Below are 20,838 nucleotides of genomic sequence, written 5' to 3'. Positions count from 1 at the left end.
CGTGCAGCTGGTGGGAGCTCGGCCGAGTCACCGCCAGAGGCGCCTGCTGCAGTCACGGACACCGCGAACGTTCGGTGCTAATGCGGGGAAACGGAGAAGCACGGTTGGCGTCGGCAGCACCTCTGCACGTTGTCTCGTTGGTGCTGCTACAATTTGTTTCTCTCTCTCTCTCTCTCTCTCTCATTTTCTCTTTCTTTCTCCCGAGCATAGCGCGCGACGCGCGCACACTCTCTCGTTCTCATTTTCTCTTTCTCTCTGCTGAGCATAGCGCGCGACACTCCGCGAGGTGGTTGCTTCTCTCTCCCGATCACAGCGCGCGACGCTCGCACTCTCTCTTGCTCTCATTTTCTCTTTCTCTCTCCCGAGCATACCTGCGCGACGCTCCGCGAGGCGGTTGCTAGGCAACGCAGTGGCAAGCGGCACACATTACAGGCCGGCTTAAACAGGCTCCGCTGTTAAAAACTTAATTTATTCGCCCTAAGAACACTCAGTCAATATCTGAGACCATCAGGTCATCAAAGTAAGCAGACCTCACTCGGACTCACTGACAAAATAGGCTTTTCGCTAGGGCTCACACGAACTCAGACTCACAAAAATTCTACTCCGCCGGACTCGCTGCAACTCATACTGACGGGTTGGTCTGAGTGAGCCAACACACGAGTGAGTTTTCCGACCTATGAATTACATAGCCTCTGACGACAATTGATTTCGAGATCTGGAGTTACAACTGCATAAAGCTGATGTGTTTTATTCTGCAGATTATCCTTCTGTGTTCTTTTCTACCGCAGCAAACATTGCCTGGAGCGCAACGTCCAGGGGAACTGTCATGTGCACAGCCTTAATTATGCACATTGCCACTCCGGTGCTGCTACTGTTCCTGCTTGCTCAAGTGCCCTCATCGGAATGTTTGAAGTGTAGAAAGCTGAAAGGCTTGACAAATGTTGATTGGAACAAGGTAATGTCTGGAGTTCCTTGCAACTCTTCTACCTTTGCATTGAATTATAAATCCCAACGTCGTGCATTGTACGAGACTCATGCTCCTCACTTTGCTAATTCCCAGGCTATAAAGTATGCATGTGTGCGTGGATTGTGGGCGTTGGAAAAAAAAAAAATATATATATATATAGAGAGAGAGAGAGAGAGAGAGAGAGATGAGAGAAATCGAGAGAGAGAGAGAGAAATTAAAAGTGCAGGCGCACGTAGAAAAGCAAAGCAAGAACATTGAATTTCGACGTTTCGGCTGAGGTCCGGCCTTGAAGATGAAGGTCGGACCCCGGCCGCAGCGTCGAAATTCAATGTTCTTCCTTTCTACGTGCGCCTGCGCTTTTACTTTATTACACACCGGACCCGCAGAATTTCTTCCCTCATATATATATATATATATATATATATATATATATATATTACCATTAATCAGCAGTGCTATCCTCGGGGAAGAGCATGGGGGAGGGATGTATTCTGTAAGAGTCTGTAGCGCCCCTTGCCTCCGGTCCGGGCCGCAGGCCACAACTCCGCCAACCGCACATACAGCAAACGGTCTCTTACACTTAACCTTGGATTGCGCCGTACGTTTCGCCGGATTTTCATCCTCGCTGATGTCTCGCAAGATGTTCTCGGCGCTGACCTCCTCAGTTTCTTTAGTCTCGCAGCAGACACGCATGCTCATCGCCTCACTGATATCAGCACGCGCCTCTCCATCAATGGTGTACTCTGCACAGCCTCGACGGGACTTCGAGCTCTCGCACCCACTTCGCAGTACGCAAAAATATCGCCGATTTTCCCCAATCTTACGAAGCCGCATACCTGAGAGTCACCGGTGAAGCACTCGATCACTCAATACATCGCGACCACTGGACCTCCCGTCCTTACATGGCCCCGTCGACTGTCCGGAGACCGCCTTGCCATCACTCGCCGCGAGCTTGAGCACATGCTTGAACTCGGAATTGTGCGACCTTCTTCAAGCAACTGGGCATCATCGCCACTACACATGGTGCCAAAGAAAGATCCTGGTGACTGTAGACCATGTGGGTATTACCGGGCTCTCATGGCCCACACCTTTCCAGACCGCTATTCACTTCCTCGCATACAAGACTTGACATCAAATTTGGCTGGGTGCACGATCTTCTTTAAGGCTGACTTAGTGGCAGCTTATCATCAGATTCCCGTGGAGTCTGCTGACGTTTCGAAGATGGTCATTACCACCCCTTTCGGCTGGCTTGTTCGAGTTTGTGAGAATGCCTTTTGGATTGCGCAATGCTGCACCAACTTTTCAGCGCACTATCAACGAGGTCACGCGAGGTCTCGACTTCGTGATCGCCTTCCTTGATGATCACCTCGTCGGAAGCTCATCCCGGCAACGAGCATAAAGCTCACCTGCGCACCCTTTTCCACCGACTTGATATAAATCCGAACAAGTGCCTCTTGGGCGTCGAAACATCGAGTTCTTAGGCCACCTCTTCACCCGACAAGGTATTCGGCCTCTAACCTGCGAAGTGAAGGCCATTAAAGACTTTCAAACCACGACTTCACTAAAATGACTCAGAGAATTCCTGAACCCACTCAACTTTCATCGCCGCTTTCTTCTGAAGGGTGCCACTTTCCCGAAGCCTCTGACCGGCCTAGTGACTATCGAAAAAGATCAGGCTGCGCCACTTGAGTGGACTGAGGACGGTGCATCTGCCTGCGCTACTGCGAAGAAGGCACTGAGGCCACCATGCCAATACATCCAGTTCCTGATGTCCCAATTCGTCTCATCAACGATGCATCGAGCGTTGCAGTCGGCGCTGTTCTCGAGCAGCACGTATCTGGTTGGCAGCCTCTTGGTTTTTTTTCTCGAAAACATCAAGCATCCAGAAGATACATACAGCACATTCGGTCGAGAACTCCTTGCGGTGTACCTCGCCATCAAACATTTTCGCCACTTTCTGGAGGGTGGGACTTTCGCGTCGTCGCAGACCATAAGCCCTTGACGTTTGCCTTCCATCAGAATCACAGCAACTACACTGCACTGGAGATCCGCCAACTGTGCTTTATCTGCGATTTCACAATGAATTTCCGCCACGTGCATGGGCCGGAAAATGCTGCCGCTGATGCACTCTCCCATGCCGATGCCCTGGCGGCCCAATCACCAGTAGACATGGGGAGCTAGCAGCTGCCCAACGCAATGACCCTGAGCTGCATCGCCTTCGTTCTTTATCCACGTGCTTGTCCTTCACTGAGTGCCCGCTTCCGCTTTATTCCTCGGGGATAACGTGCGGCCACATCCACTGGTGTTCCTCGACCCTTCGTGCCTTTGGCTTTTCTTCGCGCAATTTTTTTATCAACTTCACAACATGAGTCAGCCTGGCTGACTCATGTAGCTAGTCACCACTCGCTTCCTTTGTCCAAGCATCAATGCAGACGCCCGTCGCTGGGCGCGAACCTGCCTTCAATGCCAGCGTGTTATAGTTCACCGCCATACCATCACGTCTAACTCCCTAAAGGCCTCCAGACGCGAGGTTTTCCACACGTCCACGTCGATATTGTCGGTCCTCTCCCATCATCACGTGGGGCCTGTTAACTGCTCCCACGTGTGGATCGCTTCACCCGATGACCGAGGCGTTTCTAATTACTGGCAATGCGGCAGAGACAGATGCTACGGCTTTCATGAGCGGCTGCGTGTCGTGTTTCGGATGCCCTTCTGTCGTCAGCACCAACCGAGGCCGCCAGTTTCATTCGGCCCTATTCACCACGCTTTCCAACATGCTAGGCCTGCGACACATCCATACGACCACCTACCATCCTTCCATGAATTACATGGTGGAACGATTTCATCGACAGCTGAAGGCTGCCCTCACCACTTATCAGCCCAGGGAACGTTGGCTCGTCCACCTTCCCTTCGTCCTTCTGGGCATCCAATCAGCACTGAAGGCTGACCTAGGTTGCCATTCGGCTGAACTTGTCAACGGCGTTCCCCTGCGCCTTCCCGGAGAATTCTTCGCACCGTCGTCGCCACCTTGCACCCGTGATGTTTCCACCTACACCCGGGAGCTGCGTACCTCGTTTCGTGACCTTGTTCCTGTAATTCCTGCTGAGCGACACCCATGGTCCGTGTGGTTGTGGTGGTGAATTGTAGCAACAGGCGTGTTTAGCCTGGTGATCAAGGCCAGCAATTGCTCCGCCTGAGCGTCTCTTGCAATATGGCTGCAGGGTTTCACCATATCTTCATCAAACCAGTCTCTCTTAAGAATTCAATACGGAGACGGGAAGTTTCTTTGTGGGCTATCACTCATCCCTCGGGAAATACAAGGTGTTGCAGGCACGCGTGCGGAAGGTCCCTTTTTTTTTTGCAGATTCCCCAGAAGAACGACCATTTCATTTCGGAATTTCAGGCACGACCACAGAAAGCGTTCAATGTCTCCTGTCTCGTCGCATGCCGTGCAGTTCGCACACTAAAGACTTTGCCTCCGCAGAATGTGGTTAGTCCTTACGGACTCAAAGGCCGCGTTACAACAACTATACCGTGGTCTTCCATCCGTCGAGTTCCCACGGACATCACAAGCCCTCCTGGAAGAACTCAACAACAAAGGCTTCACAGTAAAGTTTCAGTGTATTCCCTCCCACATTGGTATTTCTGGGAAAGAAAAAGCTGACGCGCTTGCATACGCAGCGCTCTATCATCCCTGTAGAGCCCCTTGCCTCGTCCCGCGTCAAGCAAGAGGAAGTTATCTCCCAGCCGCACAGCGTATGCAGCGCGATATCATTTTTTTTTTCAATAGAACAGTTCGAAACTCAACGCTGTCAGAGCTGCGTCTTCCTCACATTAGCTCCGAAAAGTCCACCCAGTGGACTGTCTATTTCGGCTGCTGCTTAAGTGCTGATTCGTTGGGCTCGGTTTCAATTGAGAACGGGGACAGGCATTCTCATCCAGTATGTCGCTCACGGGTGCAGCTCCAGCCTATCAGTGATGGCCGAAATGGACATTCCACTAGGTGGACACTCACGTCGGCGATATCAGCATTGGACTCTACCTTCTCTTAATATTTCCCTCCCCTTTCCCCAATGCAGGATAGCCAACCGGGTGCAGACCTTATTTAACTCCCTGGTTTCCATTTATCCCCCCTCTCTCTCTCTCTCTCTCTCTCGTTCCTGTACTGTCCCATTCAAATGCATGTGGAGGGCAGACATACTCTCATCAGACTTAATTTGAACCGACTCCAATAAAAGCTGATGCAATTAAGAAACAAGGATAAGCTGCACTGACTCCTCAAAGAAGATTATTGAATTATGACCTCTAATATTTTACGAAAATTTCGGAATTTCGGTAATCTTAAGAAAATTGAAGCGTAATGTTAACAGTTTCATTAGCCGAATATATATATATATATATATATATATATATATATATATATATATATATATATATATATATATATATATATATCCCTATTCTGTAAACGTTACCCTTAGGAGTGGCGTTACCAGGCCTGTTGGATGATATGGATGATAAGGAAATAAGATGACACGACGAACGGCTGCTTCGCCTCTGCTTTCGTCGTCATTTCTTTGCGCAAGCTTCTTACCTTTATTGACGTTTTATATGTCGTACCTTGTAAAGCGAACAGATATGAAGTATCAGTTCGAAGCTTACGAACGTCAACAATTCTACCTACTGAATCGTTCGCGCCAACTCTGCAAAAGTTCAACTCGTAAATTAGTGGTATATATCAACGAAGTGTACAACGTATTGATTCTGCACCCCGTTACCAAAATCCCGACCAACGCACTCTACAGAATTGTGATATCGTCTCATGTTCTGGAGTTGCAAACTCGATGTTGCAGTTTGTATGGAAGTTATCGCATTTCCGCAACTTTTCTTGTCTTGAAATATATGTGACCTAAATAATATATCTTCTGCCGACAGTCCGTATATTTCTTTTTATCAACTAACTGAATATAAATAGGATCAGTGGATGCCAAGCAAAACAATTCTCGGTTTTCTTGTATTTAAGGAGAACTCGCGATGTGAACTTACCTCTTAATGTTACCTCACAGGTCACAATTAACTCCAGTGCCCCCCGTGGAGTGCTCAACCAAATATCGCTCAAAAAAAAGACATAAATATCACTGGACTTTCATGCTCGACGTGATACAGATCACGGAATGTGTGTTTTCCTCAACAGTATTGACGTGACGCCATTTATTTCTTCACTCTCTCGTTTGCTTATCCTTATTTTGCAGTTCGACAAGACGCTTTGGGTTCAGTTGAAGGTCAATAAACCCCACACGGTCACGCAATGTATAGCACGAAGTTATCGCCCCAACAAAGGCCAAGTACACCTGAGAGCCATAGGAGGGTAAGCTTATGCACAGCGTTTTCACACGAGTCTTCGGCTGCGCGCTGCCTCAACTTCATTGTCGCACTTAATGTAAATACGTAACACAGCTCGAGGAAACTAGTTGAAGCGGCACTAAAGACAAACAATACAAGAGTTTAAAATGATAATGCATTGACTTCAAAACCATAGCTCCGCAAATTTTGCGGTAATACATAGCGCGATTATTAGCGGGAGAAAAAAGAAAAGCCAAACTTTTAATTTCGCGCGTGAACTACAGCTTCGGTATACTACTATGACGTCACAGATTTCAAATTATTTTTCCTAGTTCGGGCTCACGAAGCTCAGCAAAATTTCTTGAAACCTGCTAACTTCAGTCCTTGGCTGGGGACGAACACAATGTAGTTCATTTTTACGTGTGCACACTTACAAGCAGATGTCGTCATACACGTGATGTCACGGCGTCTGACGTCATGACATCTTTTCTGCAGCTCACCAAGCCTCATATCGTTGTAAGAGAGGCAGTTTGTACATTGGCAGTTTCGCTCATACGGCTCAGATAATGTGTCTCTCTTTAACGTTCCTTCATGAAAGACCTGACAATTTGCGGTCGAAATGAACGTGGAAGACCTTGAAGTGGAGAAACAATCATGAAACGGAATGCTATAGCGTCAACCACTCTGTGGTGTCGAGTGGGAAGTTTTTGCGTGAGCTTTACAAAGAAGGCTTCGCAGATAAATAAACTTGTGTGCTACCCGTGACGAGGGCTTAATATATTCCGGAATACCGGTTAGACAGTAATGGGTGAAGCTGATTATCTAGTCGAGATTATGATCAAGACGAGAAATTGGGTAGATTGCGTAGCACGTACAGCAACAACCGGTGTTATGCGCGCGAATTATCATATTATCACACCGCCTAATTATCGCACCGCCATAGTCGAGGACGACCGATAAATTAAGCAGTGCGATAAGATCATAGAATTTGCAAGCACAAAATGAATTCAGCTGATGCAACGTAGAGTCATAGGAAACGTCTGGGAGGTGGAAAGTACCGCATTGAACAGGAAAATAGGCTGGTGTTAGTTATGATGTCGTGCGCCGGTCATCAAACCTAGCACCGTCTCATTTCCTTGACGTTGATCTACCAATTAGGAAAACTAATCCGGGCGGTGGGAGATGGCAGCGTGATCTATAATTAACCGAAAACTGGACGCGTTTCGACCATAAACTTTGTAGATGCGAACGGTCATTCCCAATGAGGAACGGGGATATTTTTGCCGTTCAAATCCGGCTGGGCATGTACTTTTGTACCACGGCCTTTAGGAGAAAACCTGAATTTCTTGGTGAATTTCGTGGGAGATCACGATATCGGGAGTGAGCCAAATATAAAAATCATGGCGCTGGTAACATAATTTTTAGGCGAGTAATCTTTCTACGCGCGGGCAAACTTGGAAAACCGAACCTGCGGATGAAATAGTTACAGACTGCGTTCTTTAGGAGCATGATTACCACAACCTCACTGATATCCCTGGATTCGCTCACTCGAGCTGGTTAAATAAGGTCCAATTTTTCCTTTTCAACTAGGCATTATAGAAAGTAAGCACAATGGTAAGCGACTGCAGCAAGTTACATTATAGCTGGTGTCGAACGTGGCGCAGCTATACATATAGGTGTTTTTATTGCGATAGCAATTATATGGACACTCAAAGAGGATTTCTGCCGTCGGCGTCGTCGTCGCCGTCGCTGTGAGGTTCCGTATGACGTCAACGGCGATGAAATCGTCGCTGCGCGCCGGACACTGTATGTTCGAGTGAAAGGGCGGCGAGGGACGCGTGCTTTCACGCGGAGCTAACGCACGGCGGAGAACAAACGCGTGTTCTACGCCGTGCTCCCTGAAGGGCTGCAGAATTAAGCGTCTCTTTCCTCCTTTACAATCACTATATATATATATATATATATATATATATATAGAGAGAGAGAGAGAGAGAGAGAGAGAGAGAGAGAGCCACCGCGACTTCTTCCGTCGCGCGAAAGGCCGTGGGTGGACGGGAGAGGGAGGGGAGGCGACGTTTAGCTGCGGCACCAAATTCGTATTTATATAAAAACTTTGCGAGGCGAGAAGGTGGTAAAGACTTCCGACGCTGCTCGACGAGTTTCCCGTTCTGATCTCGTCGAAAACCTCCGAGCCACCCCCAGAAGCCCTGGCAACAGTCACCAAAGCCGTGCGCGTTCGGTGCGAACGCGGGGAAAACGGCGACGGCGTCGACAACAGTTTTGCGCGTTGCTGGTGCTGCTGCATGTCCAAGTTCATACAGCTGATAAAACTACTATCCTTACTCCGTATAGCTCTCTACTAAGTTGCTATCGAAATTGATGCTTCGCCTTTCGGTTGAAACTGTCACATTTTTTTTTCTCCGAACGCGCTGAGCACGCTTGAGGTGAAGCAAATCATTTTCATTTTTTTTTCGACGGCGAATGTGATGATACTTACCGATGACCATGTCTTACAATTGCTTCGTAGAGTTCATGGACAGACGTGGAACATCTCCAAAGTCTACGACAAGGGAGAAGTCGATGGAGACACAATACGATTTAAACATGGTGAGCCCGCATTATTCCCTGCGCTTGAATGAAAACGTGCACAACAAAACATGAAAACGTAGTTGATGCAGATTTTTTTTTTTTTTTTGCCGGGACGCAGAAAAGCGATAGCATGCATGGAGTCATTGCTTTGTTTTATATTGTGTTTACGCGGACGAAGTTAAGACAATGCGTCATTTTAATGCGCTTTGGTGGCACCTCGAGAACTGACAGCGGAGAAACGAAACTTGCAACCCAGACTGGTCCGTTGGTTGGGAGCTCTCCATGTTCCTCCGCGATCCGCAGGTACAAGAACATGGTCGACGGCCGATCATATAATCAGCCACCCAGGCACGCCTCGACCTCGGCGGCCCCCAACCCACTTACCTCTCTGGTTACAGCCTTCATCTAACCCCATACTTCCCCTCGTGTGTCTACTATGCCCCTCGTGTATCCTGGAGTTCTGCTCCTCCCGTTTTATGACGGTTTCAGGTGCGCTCCTGAGGCCTCCTTCTGCCTGTTATATGCGCATGCGCATGCGAGAGGTAATAGTGGCGTCGTTCCCACCCCCTTTCCTCCCCTGTTGTTTCTAATACTTTTTCAATGTATCAAACACATCAATATGTTACCACCTCGTTTTGTGCGAATCCCCTCGTGTTTCATTGGTAAAATTTTGAGCAGAGGTTGTACATGCACAGTACACAGTACAGTATCAGCAGCAAGGCCTTTTACGAAGTCCTGAATTTTGGTGCCGCTGGCGTTTTAATGCGAAAGCATTATATGCCCCATGACGCGAAAATCCGTCGGCGCCACCGAAAGATGGTACCAAAAATGGCCGACGGCGCAAGGAATAAAAACACGTCGAAAATCCTCGGATTGACGTCGGATTTCTCAGGGAGGTTCCGGTAAACAAAATAATTTAATGTCTTCGAAAAGAAAATTTGGTCAAGTTTGGCGGGTGGGAATCGGTGGGCACCGGGGTGCGAGACGAACACGCGTCCCCTGACCCTACGGCGGCTCCACGGTTCTGGATGACTGAAGGTGTGCCTAGTGCGTGCGTCATTGGGCACGTGACGGCATGTCAGGTGGCGCCACGTCATGAGCTCTTCGGATTTCATTGGTGCTGTCTCTACTGCGATGGACTCTGAAGCGTCTACGAGGTCTGTTAGAAAAGTATCCGTCCTTATTTTTGTTTTTTGCTAACACCTGATGGATATGAAACAAGCGCGCTTGCATCAGCCTACCTTGAACCTTCGTGCGCATGCGCCAATTTTTTCCCGCCTGCCGATATCGTCAGTCGCTGGGACGCAGCATTTGAGTGAGGTAGTGCGCAGTGCTCTCGTCGATTTTTTTATTGCAAGGAAAATGACGGAGCGACTGGAGCAGCGCTACTGCATCAAATTTTGCCAGAAACTGGGCGACAGCCAAGTGGAAACCATTCGGAAGATTCAGACGGCTTTCGGTGACGATGCTATGGGCAGCACACAGATTAAGGAGTGGTACGACCGGTTTAAAGAAGGCCGCACATCGGTGGAGAGCGAGCCACGCTCCGGTAGGCCATCAACATGCCGAGATGACCAGGTCATTGCTGAAGTGAACGCTGTGGTGATGCAAGACCGTCGTGTGACTATCCGAGAAATTGCGGAAGAGGTGGGCATCAGCGCTTTTTCTGCACATTCCATTATGACCGAAGAATTGGCCATGAAGAGAGTTGCGGCGAAATTCGTGCCGAAGCTGCTCAAGGTGGAGGAAAAGCAACTTCGTGTTGAAGTCTCACAGGACATGCTGGATTCCACAAACAGTGACCCCGACTTCATGAACACCATAGTCACTGGTGACGAGTATTGGGTGTACGGGTACGACCCGGAAACCAAATCCCAGTCGTCATAGTGGAAGCATTCCACGTCACCAAGACCAAAGGAGGCCCGCCAAGTGCGCAGCAACGTCAAATTGATGCTGACCGCTTTCTTTGACTCCCGCGGTGTCGTACACCACGACTACACACCACAGGATCGAACAATCACCAAATACGGATGTCCAACGTCGCCTGCGTGATGCTGTGTGGCGCATGAGACCGGAGTTGTGGTGAACAGGAAATTGGCGCATCCATCACGACAATGCTTCTGCACATTCCTCGCACTTGATTCAGACTTTTTTGGAGAAAAACCAGACTCCTGCAGTTCAACAGGCTGCTTCCTCTCCTGATATGGCCATCTGTGACTTCTGGCTGTTTCCCAAAATCAAGAGGCCATTGAAAGGAGCGCGATTTCAGACAAGAGAGTACATTATGGCTGCAACGACAGCTGAGCTAAACTCCATTCCGAAACAGGGCCTTCTCGAAATGCTTCCAACAATGGCAGCACCGCTGGGAGAAGTGTGTGGAGTCCCAAGGAGACTACTTCGAGGGTGATTAGGTTTCCAACGCTCCACTTATGCCAGTTTTTTTAGGGGCGAAGCTCCTTATAGCGGCACCCGTTCCGTCCCCGTCGTCGTAGTAGTAGTGTGTAACCAGTAGTGTGTAAACAGTCTGAGAAAACTGAGAAAAAAAATTCCGAAGTTGTGTCCGTAGCGCGGAATCGAACCAGGGACCCCTCGCTTCCGAGCGCGCGGCGTTAGCCCACTACGCCACGAAGCGGACATGGACACACGCACCACGATGGCAATAAATACCCAACATTAACGAAAGGCCGCGTTTCTAGCGCGTTTCTAACGCGTTTGTGCTAGCGCGTTACGGCCCGTGTAAGAAGCTGGTGTAAGACGCTGTGGCCTCTCCGCCTTACCTTCAACGCGTTTCGAACGCGCTGCCCAAAGCGGTGGCAAGTCAAGTTCAAGTCGAGGAGCGTTTATGAATACGGGGGGTATACTCTCTCAGCAGTCATGTGATGGCGTCGGCAAACGCGGTGCACGTTCCGGCATGTGTAAATGGCTGCGTAAGACGCTGTGGCCGCTCCCCCTTACTAGAGAGTACTGCACGTTTCTAACGCGTTTGTGCTAGCGTCCCCTTAAGCGGGAGATCCGATGATTCCCTCCGGAGCTTCGCCCACTCATCATCATTCACCCAGTGGATATGCTGTGATTTTTTTCTTCGGCCAAAGGTCGGATACTTTTCTAACAGACCTCGTATAACCTCAACGGCAGCCGCACAACGCTGCGACCCACGTATACGCAAATACACAGCCATCTGGCTGACTAAAGATGTAGCCTGGTGCCTGCGTCATTGGGCACGTAACGGCACAACCAATGGGGAGGAGGTGGCGCCACGTCATTAGTGTATAAAATGAGCGCGTTCATGACGTCCCGAGGTCTACAAACGGTATAATGCTTTCTCATTCCTACACGTAAGCAGTCATAAGTGTCTCTGTCGTATTTTTTTTTATTTTGTCCCTTAAGTCCCATCAGTTTAGTTGGTTGACGATAGATATCCGAATGTCTTCTTTTCCCAAACCTTAACCGATAATAACAATAAAATGTGTCAAGTCCAAAATCAGACGGCTGTATACGGACATTCTGCAGAACCAATTAAAAAACATACAAAAAGTTCTTATAGGCTGTTTTCAAATGTTTTATGTTCGGGTCAGCACCCGCCACCTTCTGAAGGCTAATGAGTGAATCCGTGACGTAATTTGAATAAGATCAAGCATTTAGCTCAGACATTCAGTAATGCATATGAAGAAACGAAACGAAGGAATACATGCGATATATAAATTTAAACAACATCGTGCACTTTCGAGAAGTTCGCGAACGGGCGTACTTATAAGCTTGTAATGAACGGTCCCAGGAATAACTCATGACTGTTTCTCTGCAGGTCGCGATCCTCATTTCTATCAAATACTGGACACGGACTATAAAACATGGATAATAGAGCATAAGTGCTCCAACAGTAAGTATTCTCTTGTGCAACTGTTCGATCAAAAAAAGTTGCACATTCAATTTCGCGACGCTTTTAAAGCCAGCTTGAACTCATTGCGTGGGCATAATATATAAACAGAGTGTTTCAGTGAACACTTTCAAAATTTTTTGAAGGTTGCCTGTGGCCGATAGCGCAATTCTGGTTAATGAGCTGGTCTACTCGAAGAGGCGGACATTACTTGCACAAGAAATTGAAATGCATAATCGACTAATTACCAAAAATTTACTAACTAAGTTTTTAACTATTTACCTGATCGCCCATATTGAATTTACAAATCGTAGCCGCGGTGTTCGCAAGGCGGATCCACTTGAAACGAATTCTCAGGATGCCACCAGTTTCGAGATATTAATTCCCGAACTTTGCGAAGAAATGCATTGGCGTCCCAGTTACTTTTGTGCTTCAATGCATAAAGCGACGTTTTGTTAAGCAAGTAACTGGAACGAAACTGGTGTATCTCGAAATTGGTGTCATCCAGAGAATTCGTTCCAAGTGGGTCCGCCTTGCGACCTCCACGGCTACAATTTCTAAATTGCAATATGGGCCATCATGTAATTAGTTAAAAGCTTAATTAGTGAATTTTTGTTAATTAGTCAATTATGAATTTCATTTTCTTGTGCAAGTAATGTCCGCCTCTGCGAGTAGACCAGCTCATAAACTAGAATTGTGCTATCTTCCACAGGCAAGTTTAGTAATTTTCGAAAGTGTTCGCTGAAACACCCGGTCATAAGTGTCTATGAAACATATATATATATATATATATATATATATATATATATATATATATATATATTCTCCTAAGACCCCTTATACAATAAATTGCACGCTGCCTTCAACATTTTTTTTAAGTTTACTCGGAAGTGATTACGCAAAAATATTCAATCTGAGCACGAATTACGGTGCATGTGTAGCTGTAAAGAAGTGGTTTATTCATGTTCCTGTCATCCGCTTTCGAGACATTTGGCATTCAATTGGTCTAGACCTCTGTGTCATCCCAGACGGCCCAAAGGAATCTTGAGGTGTACTTGGAAATCACCGAGATTGCGTGAAAATACCTGACGCGATAGCAACATGGCAATGTACTACACGCCGTTCCATCTTCATCTCTGCGTTTATTCAATGGAATGCAGTTTTTACCTTAGCAAACGTGAGGATCTGGTGGAGATAGTGATTTTTTACGTACATCGAGACGCGGTTTTTGGCTTCTCACCGTGGTATTCAAATTTTAAAAATTGTTTTTCAAGTGCAAAACATAACAGTAGACAATAAAGACCACGTTGAAGACCGATTATATCCCATAGTTCTGTTCGGGTCTCAGGAGGATATATATATATATATATATATATATATATATATATATATATATATATATTGAAGGTCACTGTGCCGTCTTGGCTTGTCTGTCCTTGTCCTCTATTCGCACTGCTAATCCAGTATTGAGCACACGCTTTGTAATCCAGAAAATATCCCACAAGAAAACACTAGCGGCGAGGTTCCCTGCAATGGTAGCATCAACTATTTGTGACATCACAAATATCACAAAAGGCGCTATTTAGTGACATTCTGTTCTGTGACATTCTATACTGCGCTCTTCTGTGACATCACAAAAGGCGCTATTCACCTTTATTGAGCAAAAAAGCTATTACATTCCATTCAAAGTACGTGAAATTCAACCTGCCAGACTTATCCAGATTTTTTTTTTTTTGTACGAAAAATTCCGAATACGCCATAATACATAACCCGTGGCGCCATGCTAACATCAATCATCGGCCACATTCATCGCTACACAATACCGATGATTTAAGATGGCGCTGTCTCGGAAAGGTGTCCACCTGAGACGTACGTCTCACTAGATCTCAGCACCACGAGCCACTCGGAAAACAAATAGCGTGAAAGCATATGCGTCCGAAAGCTAACGTACACACAATCAGTTTATCGTTTTCTTTAAATATAGTGCTCTTTTTTCTATGCAGCTAGCAGTTACAAACTACTAATAACTCAGTTCCTTGCAAATACCACAAAGAGAAGAACAGTGCATACGCTGAAGCAATATGGTAAAATACAAACACATAGTTGTTGCTACATTGCTAGGTAAGAGTAAGCTGCCTCGTCGAGGAAACATTTTTACGTAATTATAAAGGCTGATCGTAAAAATGCTCATAATACTTAGACATTTTTGCATAAAAAATATTTATAAGCAGGCAGGCAGGTCAGTGAAACGTGTTTCACAAGCCCCATTGTCCTTGATTCCAATTTTCCACCAAGCGAGCAGCTTTGCCGAGAAGCTCTCCTAGACCGCTGACGCACAAGTCAATCAAACGCGCGCATCAAATGGCCAAGAACTCATTCATCACGCGCGCACGAGTCATCGCATGCACAAAATCACTACCAGTGTAGCGCCGTGCGGCAAAAGCCCTAGCACGTTTTTTTTTCGTTTTTTTTTAACAGCGGAGCTGTTTAAGGCAGCCGTAAGATCTGCCGCGAACCGCAAAACATCGCTGAGCGATGAGTCACCTGAGTTGCCTAGCAACCTCCTCGCGGAGCGGCGTGCGCTTCGCCTCCTCTCCGTGCCGTGCACATGTTGCCTTGACATGGGACGTTAAGGGGAGGGAAGGAGAGCATGCGCGCGGCGCGCGCAATGCTCGGGAGAGGGAAAGGAAAAGGATGGCGAGAGAGAGAAAGAAGTTGTAGCAGCACCAACGAGCCAACGCGCAAAGCTACTGCCGACGCCACCCGCGTTTGCCCGTGTCCCCGCGTTCGCGTCGAACGCGCGCGGTGTCCGTGACTGCAGCAGGCAGCTCTGACGTAGGCTCGGCAGGTTTTGACCAGCCACGCCCCGCAAGTGTGGAGGCGCAGCTTGGCCGTGACGTCACCGGGGAGATAAAGCTCGGACTTTCGCTGACTCTGTGGCGAGTACATGTACCATTGACATGGGGCGACCAAAGAAGATCCGGACACCCGAAGAAGAAGCCGCTCACCTTGAAGCGCGTCACACGGCCAAGCGAGTATCTGCGCGTCGGCGGCGAGCCAATTCGGAATACCGTGTCTAGCAGCGTTTAGCATTTCCTAGCAAAACTCAGCCATGCCTAGTAAGCTAGGTCGATCACCATCTCCGCTGTTTACACTAGCTTAGCGCCACTAGTGCAAGCTGCCCACGCTTTTTTTTATGTGCACTATGAAACTGATTTAACCAATAAAACCAGGAGTGTGATCGGATATCTTTGTTGGAAACGAGTTCTGTGGAGTTGCTGCAACCTCACAAAGTGGCAGTATGCAAAATTTGGGATAACGAGACAGCAGCCAATCGGCAAGCGGTAAACTATTCCGTAGACACCGTTTGGGTCCAATCCAATCCACCAGACGTGCCATGCGAAGCCGGCCTCGTAGCGAGCTGATGATCGCTCCAACTTCACATCTCTCGTCTCGTTCTGCTCCTAGCAGACGACGTGCTCGCAATCTAAATCAACAGGAGCGTGTCGTCATTTTGACGTCTTCAAAAATGAAAGATACGGGAAGTTCACCGCTTGCCGATTGGCTGCTCTCACCCGGAAAGCGTCACAATTTGCAAATCATCACAAATTTTGTATACTGCCACTTTGTGACGTTTGCAGCAACTGAACAGGACACGAAACGAACAAATATATCCGATGGCGCCTAAGAATTGCCTGCTAACGCAACATAATGTTTTCTCTTTGACAACTTGGTCTTTCACAGTCCGTGGGGACGCCGTCTCGCTTATGTATCATAAGCCAGTTCACGCGATTCCGAGCGAAGTACTACAAAAGGCCGTCGAGGTAATGCGACGGTCCGGATTACCTGCAGACACCACTTTGAGTACTACTGATTGCATGTTAACTGGAGGTGGCATATCAGTCGATGTACAACTCTGGTTTGAAGTTGTCATTAAAGCTGAGACTTTTTGAGCCAGAAATGATCAATAAAGTATTTTGGTTCAATTATTATTTGGCATTTTACATCGGGCAGGCACTAAGCTATTGATGAAATTCGCCTGGTTTCAATTCCAGTGTCTGAGATGATAAAAGCGATGCAAAGCTAGCAGTATGTTCGTTACCGATACCATTACTGCTAGTACATTACTGCTATTATTGTAAAGAAGACATCAAACTTGTGTGCTCTTGTGAAATCACAGTGCAATTCCCAGTAGTGCTGTTTTTGGCTGTTGCATTAGGCATTTCAGTTGCTTGCAATTTAACCAAGCACTTTTATACGTTGCACGCATATTACTGACAAGTTTGAATTATTGCCCGCATTGAACTTTTTTCAGTGTATTTCGTTAACTTTTACAAAAGGTAGACCACTTATCGGTGCGATCCGAGTGGCTGTTATCGTTCTTCCTGTACATTTACCCGAATTCTACGCAAGCCCCGTAGGGCTTGCAGAGATAATATACTTCGAAGGCCATTGAGAACCCACACACCTTGAATTGTTCCCTATTTCCCCATTTCCACCAAACATAAACAAAGTGACTCGTTCAGGTTACCGATGACATCGAGGGCGACACGCATAACATGTGAAAATAATGAGAAACGTATGGTTTAAAAACTATTTCCAAGGTTGATAATTACGTCAGAAAGAATAACGTTTCGCCGCGCAATGCATTTGTCATTTGCCATTTGTACAATCATTGCATTCTACCGGTGCTAACATATGGGGCAGAAACTTGGAGGTCAACAAAGAAGCTCGAGAACAAGTTAAGGACCGCACAAAGAGCGATGGAACGAAAAATGTTATTCCTAACGTTAAGAGACAGGAAGAGAGCGGTATGGATCACAGAGCAAACGGGCATAGCCGATATTCTAGTTGACATTAAGAGGAAAAAATGTCACAGTTTCGCCCTAAGGGCGAAGCAATGAATGTGATAGCAACACAGCAATGTCATACGAAGTAAGGTGAGCGGCTTTGGTAGCAATATGAATTGCAGTAAACATGAGCTGATTAAGTAAGCAGGTGTGCTGCGGCGTAAGTAGACCGACATGAAGAGAGACTCGATGACCACGAGAAGGCGCGTGTGAAACGAAACGGTGGTGTTGATGAGAAGCGCTTCCCGTGGGCAGCGCGTGCGAAGGGACACATCTGTAGCGCTGCACTGCCGATCCGGGCAGCATTACATGTGTAGCGTGCGTTGGAAAATGTGGCCCGACTATTACTAACTGAATGAACAAGCGTGGTGTGAGCGCGCACAAACAAACATGAATAGATCACAATAAGAGACGGTGCGGTCGAGCGACGAGCGCGGTTGTTGGCAGAGTAGAAGTGCCCCCCCCCCCCCCCCCGCTCCCTCCGGCGCTGCCTTTCCGCTTCCTTGCTTGCGCGTGGGAGATTGAGTGCGTTCGCTCTCCGTGATAGCGCGCGTCCCCGCACGCTTCCGCTCGGGCATACGGCGCGCGGCGAAGATTTTATCTATACGGAACCTCACGGCGACGGCGACGCCGACGGCAGAAATCCGGTTGAAGTGTCCATATAATTGCTATCGCAATAAAAATGGAGTGGGGCAGGCCATGTAATGCGTAGAATGAATAACCAGTGGGCCATTAGAGTTACAGAATGGATACCAAGAGAAGGGAAGCGCCGTCGAGGACGTAGAAAACCAGGTGGGGTCATGAAGTTAGGAAATTTGCAAGCCGAAGTTGGCATCAGCAAGCGCAAGACAGGGGTAATTGGAGATCACAGGGAGAGGCCTTCGTCCTGCAATGGACATAAATATAGGCTGCTGCTGCTGCTGCTGCTGCTGCTGCTGCTGCTGCTGCTGCTGCTGCTGCTGCTGCTGCTGATGATGATGATGATGATGATGATGATGATGATGATGATTGCATTTGTTATTTCCATCCCCTATTTTTATGAAACGTTCTCTTATGAAATATTTTTACACTTGCCAAATGGTAAAAGTGCCTACCAATATTTGGTGTGCATGTGGTCTTAAAGACGCCCAAGTTTCGCAAGCTCGTTTAACAAACTAATCGATTCTGGTTTTTCATTTTGAGCACCGCACACTTGTTTTATGTAACAGACACTTTCAATAAAATGTTCACGAGTACTTCGAACATGTACATCAGCGTATCTAACAGCCATTATCGTGCGCCACAGGCTGTGCAACCCTAATAACATAAACGTCGTACGGCGCTCCTCCTTCACTTTCCGCTGGGAGAAAACGGATGTCACAGGGTGTTATCAGCCAGTCTTTTTTATTGCGATAACAATTATATGAACACTCGAAGAGGATTTCTGCCGTCGGCGTCGTCGTCGCCCTCGCCGTCACGGTGAGGTTCCGTATGAAGTCAACAAATCGTCGCCGCGCGCCGGACGCTGTATGTGCGAGTGAAAGGGCGCGAGGGACGCGCGCTTTCACGGGTAGCGAACTCACGGGGGAGAACAAACGCGCGTTCTGCGCCGTGCTCCCTGAAGGGCTGCAGAATTAAGAGTTTCTTTCCTCCTTTACAATAACTATATAGATATATATATATATATATATATATATATATATATATATATATATATATATATAAAGAGAGAGCAAACGCGACTTCTTCCGTCGCGTGAAAGGCCGTGGGGAGACGGGAGGGAGGAAGGGGAGGCGACGTTTAGCTCAGGGACCAAATGTGTATTTATATAAAAACGTTGCGAGGCGAGAAGATGGGTAAGATTTCCGATGCTGCTCCACGAGTGTCCCATTCTGATCTCGGCGAAAAGCTCCGAGCCGCCCCCAGAGGCCCTGGCAACAGTCACCAAAGCCGCGCCCGTTCGGTGCGAACGCGGGCAGAACGGCGACGGCGTCGACAACAGTTCTGCGCGTTGCCGGTGCTGCTGCATGTCCAAGTTTATACAGCTGACAAAACTACTATCCTTACTCCGTATAGCTCTCTACTAAGTTGCTATCGCAATTGATGCTTCGCCTTTCGGGTGAAACTGCGACATCTTTTGTCGTTCGCTGCATGATATCCCAGTGGAACACGGCGTCCCCGCAGTCTATGACTATGTGTTCAATTGTTGCTTCCTTGTGACACAGTAAACAATCTACAGCCCAGGGAATGAAAATACCTCTTTCCTGAAGCCATGCTTTTACTGGTAGCGTATTTGAATGTAGTTGAAAAAAGAAAGACTTTCCCGATGGCCCGATAGGCATATGCTTTACCCTTTTTAGGAGTTTTCTTTCACTACCTACATTGAACATGGATATATATTTTTAGGAAAGTGGCTGAGGTACTCCGTCGAGAAACGCACCTTATCGCTCTCAAGAATGAATATATCTAAACCATATGAAAGTGTTGTATCGGCGGTACAAAACAAATCTCAGGAGGAGAAAGTTCCTATGAAGGCTTTGTTGAAATATTTAGATATGGTGGAATAAAAGCCATCTCTAGGACCACATGTAGAGCCGACATGTAGAGCCGGACCACATGTAGAGCCGAGCATTGTAGACATCTGGAAAATTTCGATTTTTTTTCGAAAATTTATGTCAAGCATGCTATATTCCCGATGCGTTTCGGTGGTCATGGGATGCGCCTTCCGTTGGGGCGTTCCTTCACCAACCGAGATGCAACCGATCCCTGAAGGCTCATGTGCTTCACTCCGCGCAACACACACAGATAAGCAGTCAATCTGTTGATAAGGAGGGATGAGGGGTTATATGGGTCTCATCAGGGTTGATAATGGTTCGACGAGGATGGATAAGGTGCAAGAGAGATGATGGCTTATAATGGTCTGAATAAGAACTAAGGTTCATAAGAACTGATAATCGTTGATAAGAGTCGGATCGAGCCCCAGATGCTTGTTAACAATCGATGAGGATTGATAAGGGTCGGATCGAGTCCCATAAGCTTGATAACACCTGATGATGGTTGATAAGTGTTTATGCTGGTCAGATCAAGTTTCTTAACATAGAGAATGACACCGGGCTGGATGAGCCAGTGGCACAATGCTTACGCATACTTATACAACTCCCAGAGGAGCTTTTGTGTGATGTTTTTGTAGCAATAGCTTTCTTAGTTACTTCTACCACTTTGAAAGGACGACGGTC

General features: G+C 47.4%; 1 protein-coding gene across 1 annotated transcript; it reads left to right on the top strand.

Moving 5' to 3' along the window:
* Positions 1–763: 763 nt before the first annotated feature.
* Positions 764–16,758, top strand: LOC119464562 (uncharacterized). Its single transcript, XM_037725579.2, has 5 exons — positions 764–955; positions 6,220–6,335; positions 8,838–8,917; positions 12,702–12,776; positions 16,518–16,758. Exons 1-5 carry the CDS (start codon positions 827–829, stop codon positions 16,724–16,726), a joined length of 609 nt encoding a protein of 202 aa, XP_037581507.1. The 5' UTR covers positions 764–826; the 3' UTR covers positions 16,727–16,758.
* Positions 16,759–20,838: the final 4,080 nt, after the last annotated feature.

This window comes from Dermacentor silvarum, chromosome 9 (assembly GCF_013339745.2).
Source record: "Dermacentor silvarum isolate Dsil-2018 chromosome 9, BIME_Dsil_1.4, whole genome shotgun sequence".
In the NCBI taxonomy this organism is placed as follows: Eukaryota; Metazoa; Arthropoda; class Arachnida; order Ixodida; family Ixodidae; genus Dermacentor; species Dermacentor silvarum.
Note: the sequence above shows the minus strand (reverse complement) of the source record. Positions and strands in the feature narration are given on the sequence as shown.